Here is a 17,290-nt window from a genome sequence, read left to right on the forward strand (position 1 = left end):
CAACTCGACAGGCGGTCATAATTTTCCCAGCATAATTACAGAGTGAGTCCGGCGATGAAGAGCGAGCTGCGTGGAGTCGGAGTCGCACGATTCAGTAGAAAAGTTTCTTTTTGTCATACTTGTGCGAACAAACTAATTACAACTGTCAACACGTTGAAGCTTTTTACGCGGGGGCAGGGACAGAGGAGCTTGCCTTAGGCCGACAGCTTGTTGCTGCTGTTTCTGTTTCTGTCACACAAAAATAATAAACGAATAAAAACCGTGAAGCTAACGCAGCAGACACAATGCACAGCAAAGCACCCGAAGTGGGCATCCGGCAGGACACATTAATTTATGGCTCAGCGTAAAAATTAAGAGACCGAACTAGTGGACGACCTCTTGGCCTCCGGCAAATTAAGTGAGTGCAAATAAAATTAAGTATTTCACTGGCCTTCCAGCTACGACACCCGGGAGGGCAATTTAATCCGGAACGAACTACGAGAATACGGCAATAAGGAGCACCGGATGGGAACCGAACCGAAACTCACCCGCAGTCGATGAGCCTCGTCCATGGTGGCCGATGCGTGGTAGCTGAGCACCTCCAGGGTGACACTCTGCTTGGCCATTGCCACAATGGCCTTCTCGTACATGTGCGTGTTGTGGATGCCCATGCCGCAGAAGATGGCGAACGCCTCCACAAAGTTCTCGTCGTTCTTGGTGAAGTCCTGGGGGAACAGATAGGAGCAGTTTAAAATATGCAGCTCGCGATTGGGGCTTAATATTCTTAAATTATAGTTCTGTGTCTAGACTCTAGACAAAGATAAAAGATTTAACTTGTCTAAGCATTGCAGTTTGAATTTTTTGACAAAGAGTAAAGAAATTTATTCAGGGCTTACTTACCAACTCATTGAACTTGTTGATCAGCTGGATCACACCAATGATCTGACCCAGCGAGTTCTTGATGGCCATGCATAGAATAGATCGGTGCTTGAAGCAGGAGTTCTCGTCCACACTCGCATCGAAGCGATCGTCCTCATAGGCATTGGGCACATTTACCGTTTCCCCGGTGGTGGCCACATGTCCAGTGATACCAATGTTGATGGGAAACCGCGACTCGTAAGGGCTGGTGCGTGAAGTGGCCTCCTCCTCGCTCAAGTCATTCGCCTCGAAGTCAAAGACCCGCGAGAAGCTGCCCTTGTCCGCCTCGTGGACCAGGAGGATCTGGACGCGCTGGCACTGGATGAGACTCTGCATGTGGGTGAGAATGCGGAAGACCATGTGCTCTATGGTGCTCTGCTCCTCGAAGATCATGCGTGCCAGATCCAGGAGCACTTGATTCCGCTTGATCTCCAGTTGAGATTTCTCATACAGCTGTGCATTCCGCAGCCCAATCCCACAGAATTGCAGATACGAGGAAAAGACCTGATGGGGATTACAGCAAAGGATTAAACCCATGGCTCAAACAACAGAAAATAGCAGAGTAGAGCTTGCAAAATGCCATAAAAATTATGAGAGCGTCCCACTGGCATTACACATCGGATAATCCCTTATGGCATTTTGCCTGACATTCTGCTAAGCTTTCTTAACAAGTTTCCCCTTTGTTGAATAATGAATGCAATTTGCCACCGCAGTGGGTGCAGCTCTTATGCGGCTTTATTCGGAACAAAAGAAACCATCAGACTGCCCCGTCATGCGATCTCCACATGGCCCCATTCGCCCCATTTCCGCATTTACCCCTCAGCCTTCAGCCCACAGTCCACTCACCTTTTCATCGATTTCGGAGAAACACTCGCCATTCATTTTGTTGATGACCTGCGCCACGCCAATCACATCCCCGGATGAATCCTTGATGGGCATGCAAAGCAAGGCCTTCGTCCGATAGCCGGTCAGCGAGTCAATTTCACAATTGAATCGCTCGTCCTGGGAAACGAAATTAATTTGCGAACGAATTAGTATCTCATTTAAATGGGTTTTCGTTGTTAACTTAAGCTCTGCGTCCGTAAGCCTTTACAAACGGTTTCCCTTCATTTTTTTCGATTTCCGTTTTTTAGCAAGTACCAATGAACAAAGAACTAAATTTACTTAATGAAAATCTTTCTCTTATATTGTGATGGTTAAGTAAAAATACAATACAGGCATATAAAATGAAAAAGAATAATAATAATAAGCAACAAAAGCAAATTATTCTTACATATCAGATTCAATTGGTTTTAATTATCAAAGTAAAAATATTGTCTTAGCAATAAGGTCACAACAAATTTTGGCTGATTGTCCAATCTACCGTTTAGATAAGTTTCTTATTAAATAAGATTCTTTAAAAAAAAAATCCAAATATGTGCCTCCCTTTTACACCATCTAACACTGAGAATGCTCTTTATCTATCAATCATTCCATTGTTGGCCTTTCTATTTTTATCCCACTTGGCACACATTCCCCATGATCTATTCTATCTGCCTTTCTTTGCTCCAAAAATTGGGAGGTTATCGGATTCCAGACGCCTCCGACTGTCGCTGCCGACTGGACAATTGTTTGGCCAGCCATTTAGCCGAGTCAAAAGTCCACTGGGATCGACTAAAAGATCTGCACCCGAGCGTAACTGGTGTGCCTAACCATAATGCGCCTCATTCGCACCGAAAACCTTTGGTCGCGCTGTCTGGTACCAAAAAGTGTCAAATTTAGGCCTTGATTAATTGTGCTAACAATCAGGAGATCTGCGGGCTACAAACGATCTGTCTGTGCGTCACGTATTTGCGGTAAGTTTATCTACACCCATTGGCTTAATGTGACTTGAAGAAAACATTTCGAGCAGCCGCAATTGTTATCGTTAGCCGAGCGACTTAAAGTCGAAAAAAGAATAAAAGCATTGGGAGTACATATATCTGGGTGATATAACATGCCTAACACGGCTTTGTCTTGGCGTAAGATTAATTACGCTCCAATTGGCAGACAGGCCGAAGAGAAACTGCCAAAAAAAAAAAAAATGGGAAAATGTGGCAGTAGTGGCCAGGGCGGAAGCTGGGAAATGTGAAAAGTGCTGGTGATGGCCACCGAGTTCACTGCGCAATATTGAAAACTTAAAGAGCAGCACCACCATAATACGAGTATACACAAACACACACATTGGATTGGTATCTGCCACCATAAATCTTACAATCGAATGAATAATCTGCAACTCTCGCAGCAGAGCTTGATTTATGACCCGGTTGGCATTCAAATTTGTCAAATTTGCCTCAAGATAGTACTTGCTGGATACTGACCTGGTAAGCATCTGGTATGTTGACGGGCTCCCCGCTTTCGGCCACATGGCCGGCGATTCCCGTGCCCCATGCCACCCGCACTTCGTCCTGCTGCTCCATTTCCTCCACGGTGCTGCGGGGGCACACATCGAACAGCTTCGAGACGAGACATCTGCAGGAGAAATGGAATCCAAAGTTGAAAATTATAAATTGTGTTGGAGGCGGCAACTATCGTCCATTGTCATCGGACACAATGCAAACTTTTCCTATTCCACTGAGAGGAAAAATAATAATAGTGTTTTCCAAAATATTATAAGCAGCATGGCATCAGCTTGCTAAATTACCCGAAAGCAAACTAACGAAACTACAATTTCCGTTTGTTGATAATGAAAACAAGCGAAAATTCCCAAACTTTTAATTGGGTCATAATTTATTAATTCGAATATGCAGTCACAATCCGAGCCTGATAAGTATTATTGATTTACATTTGAGCCATTTGTTTCTCAGTGCCTCGCCTACTTTTGCAGCTTTCCTGCTGCTTTTCTTTGGCTTTAAAAACTTTTTACCCAACAGAATGCATTTGCCAAATGCGCGTGCAGACAATTGCAATTAGTGTTGGCAGCAAAATGGCGTCATACGATGCATACAAAATGGCTGACGTGCCCCATTGACCCCCTCGTTGCAGGTTGCTGCCGGGTTATGGCATTTATGGCACGGCTTTTGGAACGGAAAAGGGGACGCAGCATCCGCGCGATGCACTCATAAAATGCCAAAAATAAATGCCATAAAAATGTTGCCAAGACAAAGTTGGAGCTGAGCTCCTGCTCTATCCACAATGTCCACAAAAATGCAGCTATATGAAGTCATCAACAAATTGTTGAAAATAGCTAACGCGGAGGACTAAAGTAACTGGCTGATTGCTAAGCGCCATGAACCAGTCCACTTTTGTGCTATTAGAATGCGAATGATTTATGATAGATGGCTGTCTTCATTGCAGCTCTCTTCATAAACTGGCGAAGCACTGGGAAGTTTACAAAATTTAAGTTTAAAGATATTTGGATGATGTGGGGACTAAATATGGAATTATCCTATAGTTGATAAACGTTATCTGGCTAACTAACACTTACTTTTTTAGGCCATCCGGTCCGTTGCATCGTCCTTGCACCAGGAACAGAGATCCTCGATCGGCATTCAGCAGAATGGACACGTTCTGGAGTATCTTGTGGCACAAAGTGCGCACCTCGAGCTCGTTGCAAATGTCCTTCACCTGGTGGCGATAAACAGCACAGTCCGGTTATTTACACGACTGATAAGCAGTTGCATTTGAAAAAGAAAGGGAGCCATGGGGAAATACAGACTGTGTGACTGACGTCTTTCGAGTGTTTGCCGATAACAGCGTCAATGGGCCGACAAACAAACACGTTTGCGGAACTCAACAAATAATCATTGACGAGCTATCGAGATTCGCCGGAACCTTCACTTTGATATCTAATGGTTAAGCATTTAGAGGAAACTTTACTCATTCACTTATTCAATTACTTTTATATAAGCGAGTGTGTCACGTTATTTCCGAATCAATTGCACTTTTGAATCATATTGGGCTATTATTATTTTGATCAGAACGTGATCGGACAACTTAAACATATTTTTCTTATAATCAAAAATATTATTGTTTTCACTCACCAGCTCGAAAATCAACTCCTTCTCGTCCAGCTGCTTGAGCTCGTTGCGTGACAACCGCTGTGGTCGCTGGTGGCAATGATAGTATGGATATTGATGGCCATTTCCGGCTCCACCGCTGCCACCCAGACTGGGTGCTCCTCCCGCTCCCGAAGCGCCACCGGTGCTGCCCAAGCTGCTGCTCCCAACGGCCCCGCCCGCCTGGTAATGACTGTGCTGGCTGTGGTGCAGATGGGCATGATTGTGGTGGTGCTGCTGATGGTTATACTGATACTGTCCGGCCACAACGCCACCGACATTCTGCAGATTGCTGCAGCTGCCGCCTACGCTGCCGTTGTCCATCGGCGGACCAATGCTCAAAAATGTGGGCGTGCCGTCGATTGTGTTGACAATCGGTTTCAGCAGTCCGCCACGCTCAAACTCGTGAGCAGATATTTTTCTGAAAAGAATTCAATAATCATTAGTATCTTTAAAAAAGTATCTTTTAAAGCTCACAAAGCTGGCAAGTAAAGGCTTTTCGGCTGGCATAAAAAAATAAGGATGTTTGGAAAATGCATTCATTTTTGTAAGTACGTTACTTCATCAATTTATTTTGCTGTAAAAGTACTCTCCTCTACATTTTCCACATGGAATGCTCCAGTATTTAATTTACGAAGCCCCAATTGAATCACTTACCGCACTGGTGTGGTGGCACCGGATCCACCCCGCGAGGAACTCGTCTGTCCATTGGCGTGTGTGGGTGAGGTGCTGCTGACCACATCGTTGCCCGCCGATGTGGCATGGGAAACCAGCCAGGCATCCACGGTCTGACGTGTGGCTTTCCTGTGGGAAATAGACGGTGAAATTCAGTTAGTAAACACGTTAAAATCTTATTAAAAATCACAAATGAAAAGGCGCTGGCCGACGCATTTTGCGCCGAGTTCCATATGCTTGTGCCGCATAAAAGTGTCTAATGAAATGCCAACTCATAAATATTCAGGCAGCGAGACTACACAGCATCAGCTGCTCCAACTCCTGCTCCTGCCCACAACGTGTCCTTTTCGGCACGCGCTTTTGACATAAAATCCTACCAAAACGCCACAAAACGTCGGGTAATCACAGCACACAACTCTTTGATTAGGAAAATATTTAATGTTTTATATTTAAATTTTTTTATAACCATATAAATCTAATATATAAGATATAACGAAACCAAAAATTTACATTAGCCAAATTGAAATTTAACAAATTATAGTCTAAATGGATTAAGTCAGCAATAAATGGTTTAGTAATTTTTCTTAATGCTTAATTTTTTCTGCAGAAAAGCTAATACTCCCTTAAATATAAACAAGGGGCAGAACTACTACCAAAATGGTTGAACTGTTTAGGACATGCGGCATATCCTTATGCAAAATACACACACATGAGAATGAAGCCTTTTTCGGCCTCATTTAATGACCGCCCCTCAGGCCAAAAAGCCGGAGTAGCAGTGGAGCCGACTACGTTGGCCGGCTCCTCTCGACCATGAAAATAAAGCCCAATTTATGCTTTTAGTTGTTAGTGATTTTTATTATGTGTCATAGGCAACGGACGTCCTTTAACCCGCTTTGCTGCCGGGCTGCCCTAGATGTCCTGCTGTGGCAAAGGCAATTTCCGGTTTATGGCGGAAACGAGCCATCCACGCCCATGGCCAAATCCCCATCGGCAAACCCAATTGTTTGCCGTACGGCTGTGTCAACTGACAATGCAGTTTCAAATTTAAGAATTTATACCGTCGATGGACAAAATAGATTATTGGCTCGATGGGTTCATCGAAAACGCTTGTAGGCAGATGCAATTTATGTCTCTACAAGGATTCGGTTAGTTCTCTCTGTCTGTCTTGGCTAACAGAAGGGCTATCGATTGGTCAACTGGGACGTTTTAAGCAGAGTTCGATTGGTTTTTGGCAAGTGGCAGTTTAACAACAAGCCAATAAATAAATTCGGCTCAAACATTTAAATATAATAAATACCATCTAATATAGTTCCTAATTCGACATCCGAATTTTACACAGATACGAAAATAGTAGGAAACGAAAATAAAGGATCAAACTTCGACTTGCCTTATAAAATAATCCTGTACAAATTCCTGATTCTCATCCAGCCAGGCCTCCATCCGCGCGTGCTCTGGATCGTAGGGTCTGTGGTGTTGTGGCGAGTTGGCCTGGTGGTGATAGTGATGCTGGTACTGGTACTGATACGGCTGTTGCACCTGGTACTGCTGCTGTTGCTGCGGCGTGGCCGACGTCTGGACTCCGCCGCCGGAGGAGGATGATCCGTTGGATGAGGAGGGCGGGGCTGCTCCGGAGTGGTTCAGCGGCTGATAGTGGGCGGGGAGTGGCTGGTGCTGGGCGAGGGGCAGGGGGACACCGGCGTGGCGTGTGGCGATGAGCAGCGAGTGCTCGCTGGATCCGTAGCCGCCGTACCCCGTGCCCCCCTGCTCCGTGTTCATCCTGCCAGTGGGCTGGAACTGGAGCGGCGTCGTCGCTGGCTCCTCGATGCTCCGCAAATGCAGGCCTGCAACGAGGAAGGAGTAATGGAAAAATAAATACTTAATTCGCATTATCAGGACATTCGAATTCATACACTGCGATATATTAGGGGGACATATACTTTAAGTTGAATCTTATACCTCTTAAATAGTTGTTATAAAGAATCGTTTAAAGGCTTGTTTACTCCAAACGGATTTTAAAAAGATAAAATTATTGCTGCATTAATTATTACTTTTTATTAAAAGCAATATTTATGTATTTAAATTGTATAAACATTTTTTAAGCTGACTTTTTGCATCGTGTGTAATTTGCCTGCTGCATGTGTCGACAGTTTTATGAGCTTGCCGCCCAGCTCTTTCGCCCTTGACGCACACTTGGCACGTGACCGTGGACACGCCCCTCTCCACGTCGCTGGCAATTGACATGGCTTCTTTTTGACGCTTTTCTGCTGCTTTCTTTTCAATTTCAACAATTTGGCTGTGAGAGCAAATCACATAAATTTGTTCAATAGCTTTTTCAGCTCATCAATTTGAAGCTGTTCCTGTCCCTCTTCGAACAATTAAGTGTCAAGTAGCGACTTTTAAGGGAGTTCGCAGAGACGTTCGCACACAGCTGCATGCATATGTAACACATGGCAAACGCGGCGTATACGTAACGCCATAAATAACATTGGCAGTTGGGGCTCCCCAAAAGTGTTTCAGTTAACATTAACCGGAAATATTGGCAATTTCCTTGAAATATTGACTTCGTGTGGGCTTGCTGCAAAGTGCCTGGCGTCTGTAATGCCAGCATTGAGCGCCTGATTAAGTGCTAAAAATAGATATAAATACGACAACGAGTAACCCACTGATACATGTCTCAAGGATGCGATAGAAGGAGTCCTTACTCATCTCTCTCTCTCTCTCTCTCTCTATTGCCCCCATTTTTGTTTGTGCCCCCAGTTATTTATTCTATAGAAAATATGATTTATGTGCTGCTTTTCGACTTACACAAAAGAAATAAACAAACGACTTGTTCCTGTCGCTTGACAATTCGACTTTCGGGCTAAGCTGGTATACAACAAATATCAAGGATATTTCGTTTTCTTAAATACGTTAGAGTAGTCTATTTTGGGCTAGATTACATACGGAAATATTTTCAGTTGGATGGCTTTATATTATTCACAACTTTTTGGGAAATTTATTTAATTATTAATTTACATATCTATGCAACTATACATTTGTATCCTCTTTTGAGTAAAACAGAAAATGTATTACTGATTTGCAGCCAGCTTCAATACCCATTTTGTTTCTGGTATGAAAATTATTTATATGTTTACCATATGGGTTCGATAACGTTTATATAAAAATTGCTTTTTATGCCATCCGAGGTTTTTCTTTTCGATGTAATTTATAGCAGTACAAATTTAATTGGATTTTATGCTACCATACTTTTCCTGTGGGTTCTTTCGCTTTTCCATTTAAAATTCACTTTAATATTAATTTCAGCTTTTCCCCCATGATTTGTGCCCCCAAGAATTTCCCTGTGCAGACATAAATTTCCATGTTAAGCATCTGCAAGGTCTCCCACTCTCCTGTGTTGTAGATACTTTTCGTTGGTCTTTCGCTTCTAAGCTTGCCAATAAGTTGAAAGTCGGCTACTTAGTGCTGCAGTGGGGGATTTGTTCAGATGGAATGACTAGAACGCCACACACATGCCACCCATGTAATGCAGCCTCCGAGGAAGGGAATTTAATCTTTTAAGCTGCATTTGCCTTGCACACATCCAACATCCAACATGCAACATGCTTAAGCTGCTGCAAAACATTTGGCACAGAGCAGGAGCACTTTTCCACTCCCCGCTGAATTCCTTTGGCCATTTCCTGCACTCGAAGTCAAATGACAACTTGACAGAGTCGTGTGGGAGGTGTTCTGTAGCACCCGTTTTCCAAGTTTCCCCATTTTCCCGCCGCCGCCAACACTTTGCTGCGGTTTGATGCGTCAGCTTTATGTAAGACATTCATATGGGCCCCTCAACCAACATCCAACCCCGAATCCCTCTTCGCTACCATCGTCTCAGTCAGGCGAATGGCAAATTTTTATACAACATTTGTAATGGAATTTTACTTTTAGCAGGAACAAGCAAGGATCAAGAGTTCTTGGCGATATGACAACAAATTTAGTACTCTTCGTGGGATGGCAATATTTGATTTACATGCTAATCCAAATGGGAATACATTTAGTGGAGTACTGAAAAGCGTCGGAACAGAAGAAATGGTGCAGGAATAATTTTTCAATAGATTAATATTCGGAAAATATAAGCATATTTGCGATGAAAAGATAGTAATTGTATCTTTTCTATTTCAAAGTATTTAAATTAGAATTCTATCAGGTTTAAACATATCATAGATCCATAAATATTATGTAATAATTTCTGTTCCTTTTCTTAGCAACAATATGACCTCAATTTATAGGGTATGATTACCACATACAATACCATATATCTGCACACTCTAGCTCGCATATATGAGCCAGTGTGTAAATGGCATTGTTGCTTTCGAGTGCAGCCAAATGCAAATTGAAAGTTGGCAAATGTGCAAAAGAGAACAATTTTTTGCTGCCATTCGGATCGATGTTGGGTAGCTGAAAGGCGGAAAAACGTAAAGCTGAGCACCGGAAGTTGAATAAGAATACGAAAAAGAGCTTCTGGGCATGAAATAAGCATCGTTGTTCTTTCAGTTCTTTGGTCTCTTTGGCGTTTTCCTATTTTGTTTTGTTTGCCCAGAAGTTTGTGTGACGAAATATTTAAGCAAATGCGAGGCATGACCAAAACTTTCTTGCTTGCCACCTTCTCACCTGTTGTAGCTGGGATTATTTCAGAATGATGCTGAATCTGAGGACTATGACTTGGTGTTTGCTGCTGCTGTTGTTGATGTTGCTGTTGCTGTTGCTGTTGCTGCTGCTGTTGTTGCTGCTGTTGCTTGCTGCTTTTGTTCTTATTTTTGTAGCGACAACCACGAAATCGACACATACTTGCCGCTTGGCCCATGGGGCCCGCCAGCAATGCGAATGTTAAACCCTCCGTTTTAATGAATTGAATTTTGTCGATCTTGAGCAATTCAGCCGCGTAACGTAAATTGTATTTTTTGGCTGCTGTTGTCGTGGAAGTTGTGGAATCAATTTTGTTGATTTTACTGCCGCCAAAAGGCCGCAGGATAACAGCCAATTGAAATTGTCGAATTTTCGATTAGTTTGCACACTTTTACTGCGATCGCTCGTATTTCTCGTGTTTTCTTCACTCTGTGTCACTTTCATAATAACGTATTTACTTTGTAAATTATTCAGTTAGGCGAGAGTAAAAAGTTGTTGCCAAGACCTGTTGAAGTTTTCTTTTGAATAAATATGTTTATGCATGACCCGAGTTCACGTGCACTACGTGAACTTTGCAGACCAAAAGTTTTACGCCCAACAATTTTGCAGAGTATTTCTCCAGAGTTTCCTGACCACTTTTCGTTTATCTCACTTTCCTGACAGCTTTTAGAGCCCCACGCTGGCGATTTTCCCATGTGCCGGCGAGAGCGAGTCGAAGCAATTCAATTAACGCATTTGGGGTCGCCACAGTCAATTGGCCGCGGAAAGGGGTGGGAGGAACAGGGAGCTCGCCTGACGGGCCGCCAATTGATGAACAAACAAGACTCCAAAATGTCGCTAGAAATTCGAGTGGCGACCCCCATCGGGGACAGACGGTGCAGCACGGGCACACGTAGGCTATAGTAAAATGTCAGTTAAGTAAAATAAACATGGCCAAAGCGCCTGACATGGCTGAAACGTCAACAATGCTCGAAAGCCAAAAGCAAACAATGGCAGGAAAATGCGACGAGGGGGTGATGAAAAGGATAAATTGACGGGAATGCTCTGAAAGGATTGTTGTGGTTTGCGGCCAAGCAGATTTTAATTTTGAATAGGTATTTATTAGGTAATTGAAAAATGTTCTTTCCATTTCCATTTAATTTTCTGAGAAATCGGATAAATTACGTTAGATTGTTTTGCCATAAATAAATATAACATTGTTTGAAGTGGCTTGCGGTGTGTCTTGCTTTCAGAAAGGATTAATTATTTGAAAGGCTCACACTCCTGGTCATAGTTCATATACCCGCTTACAAAACGTTCTTCCTAGTGAAATACGTTACCACAATTCGAACCAATTGCACTGAGTTGCCAGTGACTCGTGTTTGTTTTTGGCAACCAATCCACTTATGTTCTCCCCTCTAGCATCCCGCATTTCACATTCACTTTCATCCGCTTTTCACCCACTTTTCGAACATCATTTTCACATCTTTGCCCCCTCCCACCATGGCATTCTGTACAATTTTTGTATTGAATTTATTGACTACAACTTGCCATGAGAATTTAAGCGGATCTTCGCCAACTTCGATTCAATCGCTCACACAGTTCTCTCCGCACTTTCATTTGACAGCTGTTGCATGGCAGGGGCCTGCGATAGTTGACAGCGGAAATGATTTAATTTCCGTTCTACAACAATGGGAAATCATCCTGCTGCGTTTGGCAGCTGCAAAGTGAAGTGAAGGCTGTGAGAGGATTGCACAACTTGCAATTGAAACTATGTATATTTCTGCTTTTGTTCGCATTTTAATTGACAATGAGTCCAAGCTGGTGACGCGCATTGTTGTAGTTGTCTGTTTGAAGTGTTGATCTTTCAACACAGCTTTAAGGATATTAACATATGCATACATTTCAAATTTAGCAACAAATAATACACGTTTAGCTCTTAAATTCCTTGCTAGTCATTTCTTGTTCGGATTATCTTGATATGCCACATTGCTCATACGCAACGTTGACTGGGTATTAAGCATACGCACCGTTGTATGGCTTGTCTTTGTTTTTCGCCATCCTTTTAGCAATTCTATCTTTGTACACCTAGCAACTGGTAGCCAAAGGAGAGAGAGGACCAAAAAAAAAACGACAAAACTATTTTTATGCCAACGAGAGCTAGAGAGCGAGTGGGAAACAGAAGTACTCTCGCGCACAGACGGACTTCGGCGGCTTACATTATGTCAATAGCATAGGTAAAAGCACTGTAATGAGAGGGGGAGCCATTGTGGGGCCAGTCTGGATAAGCAAACGATGTTCATTAATGGCGCACGCCAACCACACTGAGAAAAAATTCACTTGATTTGGAACTACATTACGTTTCAACAGTTTAAATCATATATTTGTATCAATAAAATAACTATAAATGCATTTCTCTTACATAATGGAATTAATAAATAATAATAAAACAATGTTATAGGAAAAATAAGTGACACATTTTATCATTTGCTGTTAGTATCATGTTTTTCCGAGTGCACCATTTGTGCGAAACTCAATTCGGTTTGGTCTGCATTTGGCTGACAACGTTGATAGTGACACAAAAGGCGGACCAGATAACAGATAACAAAGCCATATACTATATATATCTGCGTATAGCGGTATCTGTGTGCCCGTCGCCGGGTATCTGTGTTCGCCTAGTTTTTCATGGGTGTTTGTGGCAATGCAAACAAGCGGGGGCAAGATGGCGTAAGCCATCGTGGGGCAGAAAGTCGGATGGGGCGGTTTGAGGCGGGAAAAACTGTCATTAGGCGGCGGCGTTGGCGCGTCATGAACTAGCCAAAGTCGATTAGTGAAGGAAACAGTCAGAAAGGACGATCCGAAATGCTATTTGCATTCTCGGAAGGCTCGAATTGTCGGCCTGGATCAATAACCTGTTGCTGGCCAGAGAGCCGTGGATAAATAGACGGGGAGAAATGCTAAAATATTATTCTATTTAGCATTTGCCTGTGAATTATGTTACTTGTCCCACATAACGCGAAAAACAAAAAGCGCGAGAGCGCAAAAAGCGAAATGAGCGAGCTCTGGCAATTTAAATTAAATAAATAAATAAATCTCATTATCACATGTGGCTCGTGTATTCAATTATATTAGCAACTTGGTAAACATCAAGGGGGGGAGAGTTTATAGCGGGAAATACCACCCCCACGCACTTGAAGAGCTCAAGTTTCACACATTTTTGATAAGTTATCAAAAAAAAGTCAGCTACCAACTGCTGTAATAAAATTAATAAAGATTAAGAGTAGATATTTAACAGATTGAAGGAGAATTAAAACGTGATACAACGACGAAAAATTCAATCTTAGTGGACATTTTACTATCCTAAAGACACACATAGTTACGCACTTATCCACATATTTACACATTTTTTATTGGCAGTCAACATTTTAGTATACCCAGTATATACATATATGAATGTATGCATATTGTAACTACGCGTATTCATGCATGGCCTCAAGGTCATCGCGATGAAAAATTTATCCGAACGCCAGCCATAAACGATTCTCATTTGTCTGGCGGCAAAAGGCGAACTCCGAGGGGCCAATATGGTAAAGCATTTTTATTATACAACTGATGGCGTCCACTACTGCGCCGCACTTAAAAAAAAATAATAAGATGTACAAATCAAGCTCTAAAATGTAAGTACCACATTAGACAAGGAACATTTTCATTGAAAAGCCAATGTTGTCTTATTAATGTTGATAATTAAACGGCTATGATATCTCCTTTTATGTTTATTAATCAGATAGATCTAATGATTAGGAATTTTAAACATTTTTCAAAGAACTAAAATGATATTTAACTAAACAAATTCAAGTTTTTACAAGTTTGCCAAAGTTGTAAAAATGATTTTAGACTCAATGCAATTGCATTAACTTATGCGCGATAACAGATATAAAAGAAAATCTCTAATTGCGTGTAGTTGCAACGAATGACTTTAATTAAAGTCTGCTTTTATGACACGAATGCAAGTGTTATTTATTTCCCACTTGGATTTAATGGCTAAGGAAACATTAAAGACCAGCCGACAACGGGGCGTATGAGCAACTTTCTATTCTCTAGCGGAAAGCAAACTCCCCTAGCTTTTTTGCTGCGTATCGCATTTCCAATTTGAACGCATCCGCAGACGAAAAAAAAAAGAGGAGAAGAAGCCAGCTACAAAATGCTGTCAGCTACTTGAGCAAGATTTTCAATTTACTTCCACCGACTGAGAGAAACCCCAGACGCCTTTTCCTCCTTTACTTTGTTATCCTGATGAAGAAATATTGAAATTGTATGCGCGAGCAAGAGGCGTCGCCAGTTAGTTCGTCTCATAAATCTCGTTTGCGGCGAACTTATTACACGTCTTCTTATTGTGCACGAGAACTCAAGCGGATTATGTAACATTTTTAATAAAAATATATTACGGGAATGGGGTATGACAATTTGTTGGCCGAACGGAACCACTTCAAAGCCACGTTTCCTGGAATTTAATTTCACTTTCCGGCCACCGCCCGAGGAATTGTCTCGCAGACTCCCCCTTTTCGCCTCATACCTTTCTTTTATCAATTACACGAAGTGAACTACGTGAGCCGTTGGCCAAATATTTGCACAGGTCTCAGCTTAATAGCTGAGGTCGCCGAAAAGGCGCAGGAAGAGGTCAGGAGTTTCGGTCTAAAAATAAATTATAAACAAACATTTGGCTCTTTGCATCTCCAAGCCCTCCCCATATGCTCACTGTTTGTTTGAGTTATCATTATGACATGCTCGAAATTACCAATGACAAACGTGCCTTGACTATCCAAACGACCACATCCATACTCATCTCCCCAAGCGAACGCTGCACTGGGAGAAAGTATATAAAGTATTGATAACTTGCTTGGTTATTTTCGATATGAAGATTTTTATAGTAACTGCTCGCAAATCGGAAAAGTGATTCACTTATGCCTCTGACTCCCAAATTTTCCAAACTTTAAGCCCTTTTCTGTCTGTGCAGCCCTCAATGAAGGTCAAACATTTGGAGCCTGCCTTGTTCTTCTGCTTGTGCTCCAGTGTTATTGCGCTGATTGCGCTTGTCGCCGAAATGTTCGGTTAGGAGTCTCCACTTCCACCCCAGATTCCACCGCCTCCTGGCCAAAGCCCAGTGCCGAATCCCCAGAGCCATGTCCAGTCCAACATGGTGCAGCATGACTAAGCGGGTCGAAATTAGGTTGTTTGTTTCTCCATCGAAAAAGGCAGGGTCGAGGGGGCAAGAAAGGTCGTGAGGGGAGGACAAACGGCCAATCTCTGCGCGCTCTGCGCCTCTTGCAGCAGGAAGTCAAAGCTTTGCCAAGAATTTAAATGCTCCATTTGAGATTTTGATTAAACTATTTTCATCTGCCAAGATGTCAAAATAGTACGAAATGGAAATAGAAGGAATATAGAGTATACGCCATGGGGATTTTGATAGCTCAGGCGCATTGGGAGTGGGAATTTAAGTTGTTCTCAAATATAAGATATTATTTTCAGACGCCACAATACTCTTCATATATATCTAAAATAAGTATTTCTAAGTTTAGTTTGAAACTTAAACAGCCTGCTTGAATATAAATGTTAATAGAAACTCTTCCTAAACTTTCATATAGAACTATCATAAATCATACATAGACCGGAGTTCAAGTGCCAAAGACAGAAATGTATCTATAGAATTTGTACTACGCCCCCATAGCTGCACTCATAATCTCTCATCACACCACTTCCTTATAGCACCCCAAGCATTATCTCTGCTTCGCAACCACTTGAAAGTTGCCCGTATCACTTGGTGTGTTTCCAGCCACGCATTCAATAAGCAAATATTTGAACACTTTCAACCGAACAATCATTAATTAAATTACCTGACAATAAAAGAGTAGAAAACACATTTTATTAGATATAATCGAACCCTCGAAAATTATGAATGGGGCCACAACGCGCCCAAAATAGAAAAATTCAAACGGAAAGGTTTGATGTCGAATGGTCGTTTCCTGTGGGTGGTCATCATTTGCTTTTCTGGAGACCATTCAAGTTGGTCGAGCTAAGCAAATACTCTATTTTCGGTGTGGAAATTTACCAACTTGCGATGAAGGAAACAAAGCGAGTTCAACGCTTTTGTTTGTCGGCTAAAATTAGCCGAAACAACAGTGGCTGACCACTGGGAAAATCTGGTTGTTGCTTGGTTGCCGTTGCATTTGCATGGTGACGTCAAGGGGCAAAGCTTGGAAGCTGGGAGGCTGGCAGGAGCGGCAATGCGTCGGCAGCTCTAATTAAGACAAAATAGTTTTGCGCCAGTCAAGGCCAGAAGATAAAGTGATGCAGGCTGCTTCTGGAGGTCTTCTGGCCTGCTGCTTTCTGCTTTCTGCTGGCTGCGTTGCTGATGCCTGCTTTCTACACTTTTGGCCAGGCCAGCAGCACGACAGCAAACGTAGCATACTGTGCGCATACAAGCGTACCCGCACCCAAAGAAGGCAGCAAGTGGATGCACCTGAAGGAGACTTGAGTTGGCCGGGCCGAGAGAGGACTTAAAGCTGTCTTTGGGCCAACTTTTGCCAGCAATTAAACGTGACTTCAACTGCGACAGTAACAAGAGTGATAAAATCACATAGCTAAAACAGTTGCAAAAGCAAAATCTGCACCAACCACACAGCACTTTGAAACATGACAAGAAAAATATTTGTTTAAGCACACAAAGGTCCAAAATAACAGCAGGCAGCGCTTGTATGTGGGCAAATCAATACAATGCAGCTGTAACAACAGCTCTAGTTGTTTTAACCACAATAGAAACAACAAGCTATTCACATTACTCGGACAGTTTACATTACAAAGGCCAATTCCATTCAATACAATTCAATTAGAACCTGGAAATCAAAACTTATAAAATTTAATATTTTCCAAGGAGCTCTCTCCACCTAAGCATCTAAACATGTAGAAGTGACCACTTTGAACATAATTTCTTACGAATTGTATTAAGCATTTCCCAGAACAATCCAGAAAGCAAATTAGGCTATGCTGAATGTGAAGATTAT

The 17,290-nt window shown here is 42.3% G+C and overlaps 1 protein-coding gene across 6 annotated transcripts in view; it reads right to left on the reverse strand.

The window, feature by feature from the left end:
* Positions 1–17,290, reverse strand: part of Pde11 (Phosphodiesterase 11) — a 58,318-nt gene that overhangs the window by 4,262 nt on the left and 36,766 nt on the right. For 3 of the 6 annotated variants that reach the window (NM_001299115.1, NM_001201908.2, NM_136041.2), the window contains exons 2-10: positions 10,239–10,758; positions 6,976–7,429; positions 5,571–5,717; positions 4,899–5,334; positions 4,343–4,482; positions 3,237–3,387; positions 1,744–1,899; positions 880–1,401; positions 528–704 (exon numbers count right to left, since the gene is read on the reverse strand). In NM_001299115.1, coding sequence (NP_001286044.1) covers positions 528–704; positions 880–1,401; positions 1,744–1,899; positions 3,237–3,387; positions 4,343–4,482; positions 4,899–5,334; positions 5,571–5,717; positions 6,976–7,429; positions 10,239–10,431 — 2,376 coding nt within the window. In that variant the 5' untranslated portion in view covers positions 10,432–10,758. The remainder of the gene's footprint in view (positions 1–527; positions 705–879; positions 1,402–1,743; positions 1,900–3,236; positions 3,388–4,342; positions 4,483–4,898; positions 5,335–5,570; positions 5,718–6,975; positions 7,430–10,238; positions 10,759–17,290) is intronic. The other 3 variants (NM_001201909.2, NM_001299116.1, NM_001103707.2) reach the window with 1 other exon arrangement.

Source organism: Drosophila melanogaster, chromosome 2L (assembly GCF_000001215.4).
Source record: "Drosophila melanogaster chromosome 2L".
Classification (NCBI taxonomy): domain Eukaryota; kingdom Metazoa; phylum Arthropoda; class Insecta; order Diptera; family Drosophilidae; genus Drosophila; species Drosophila melanogaster.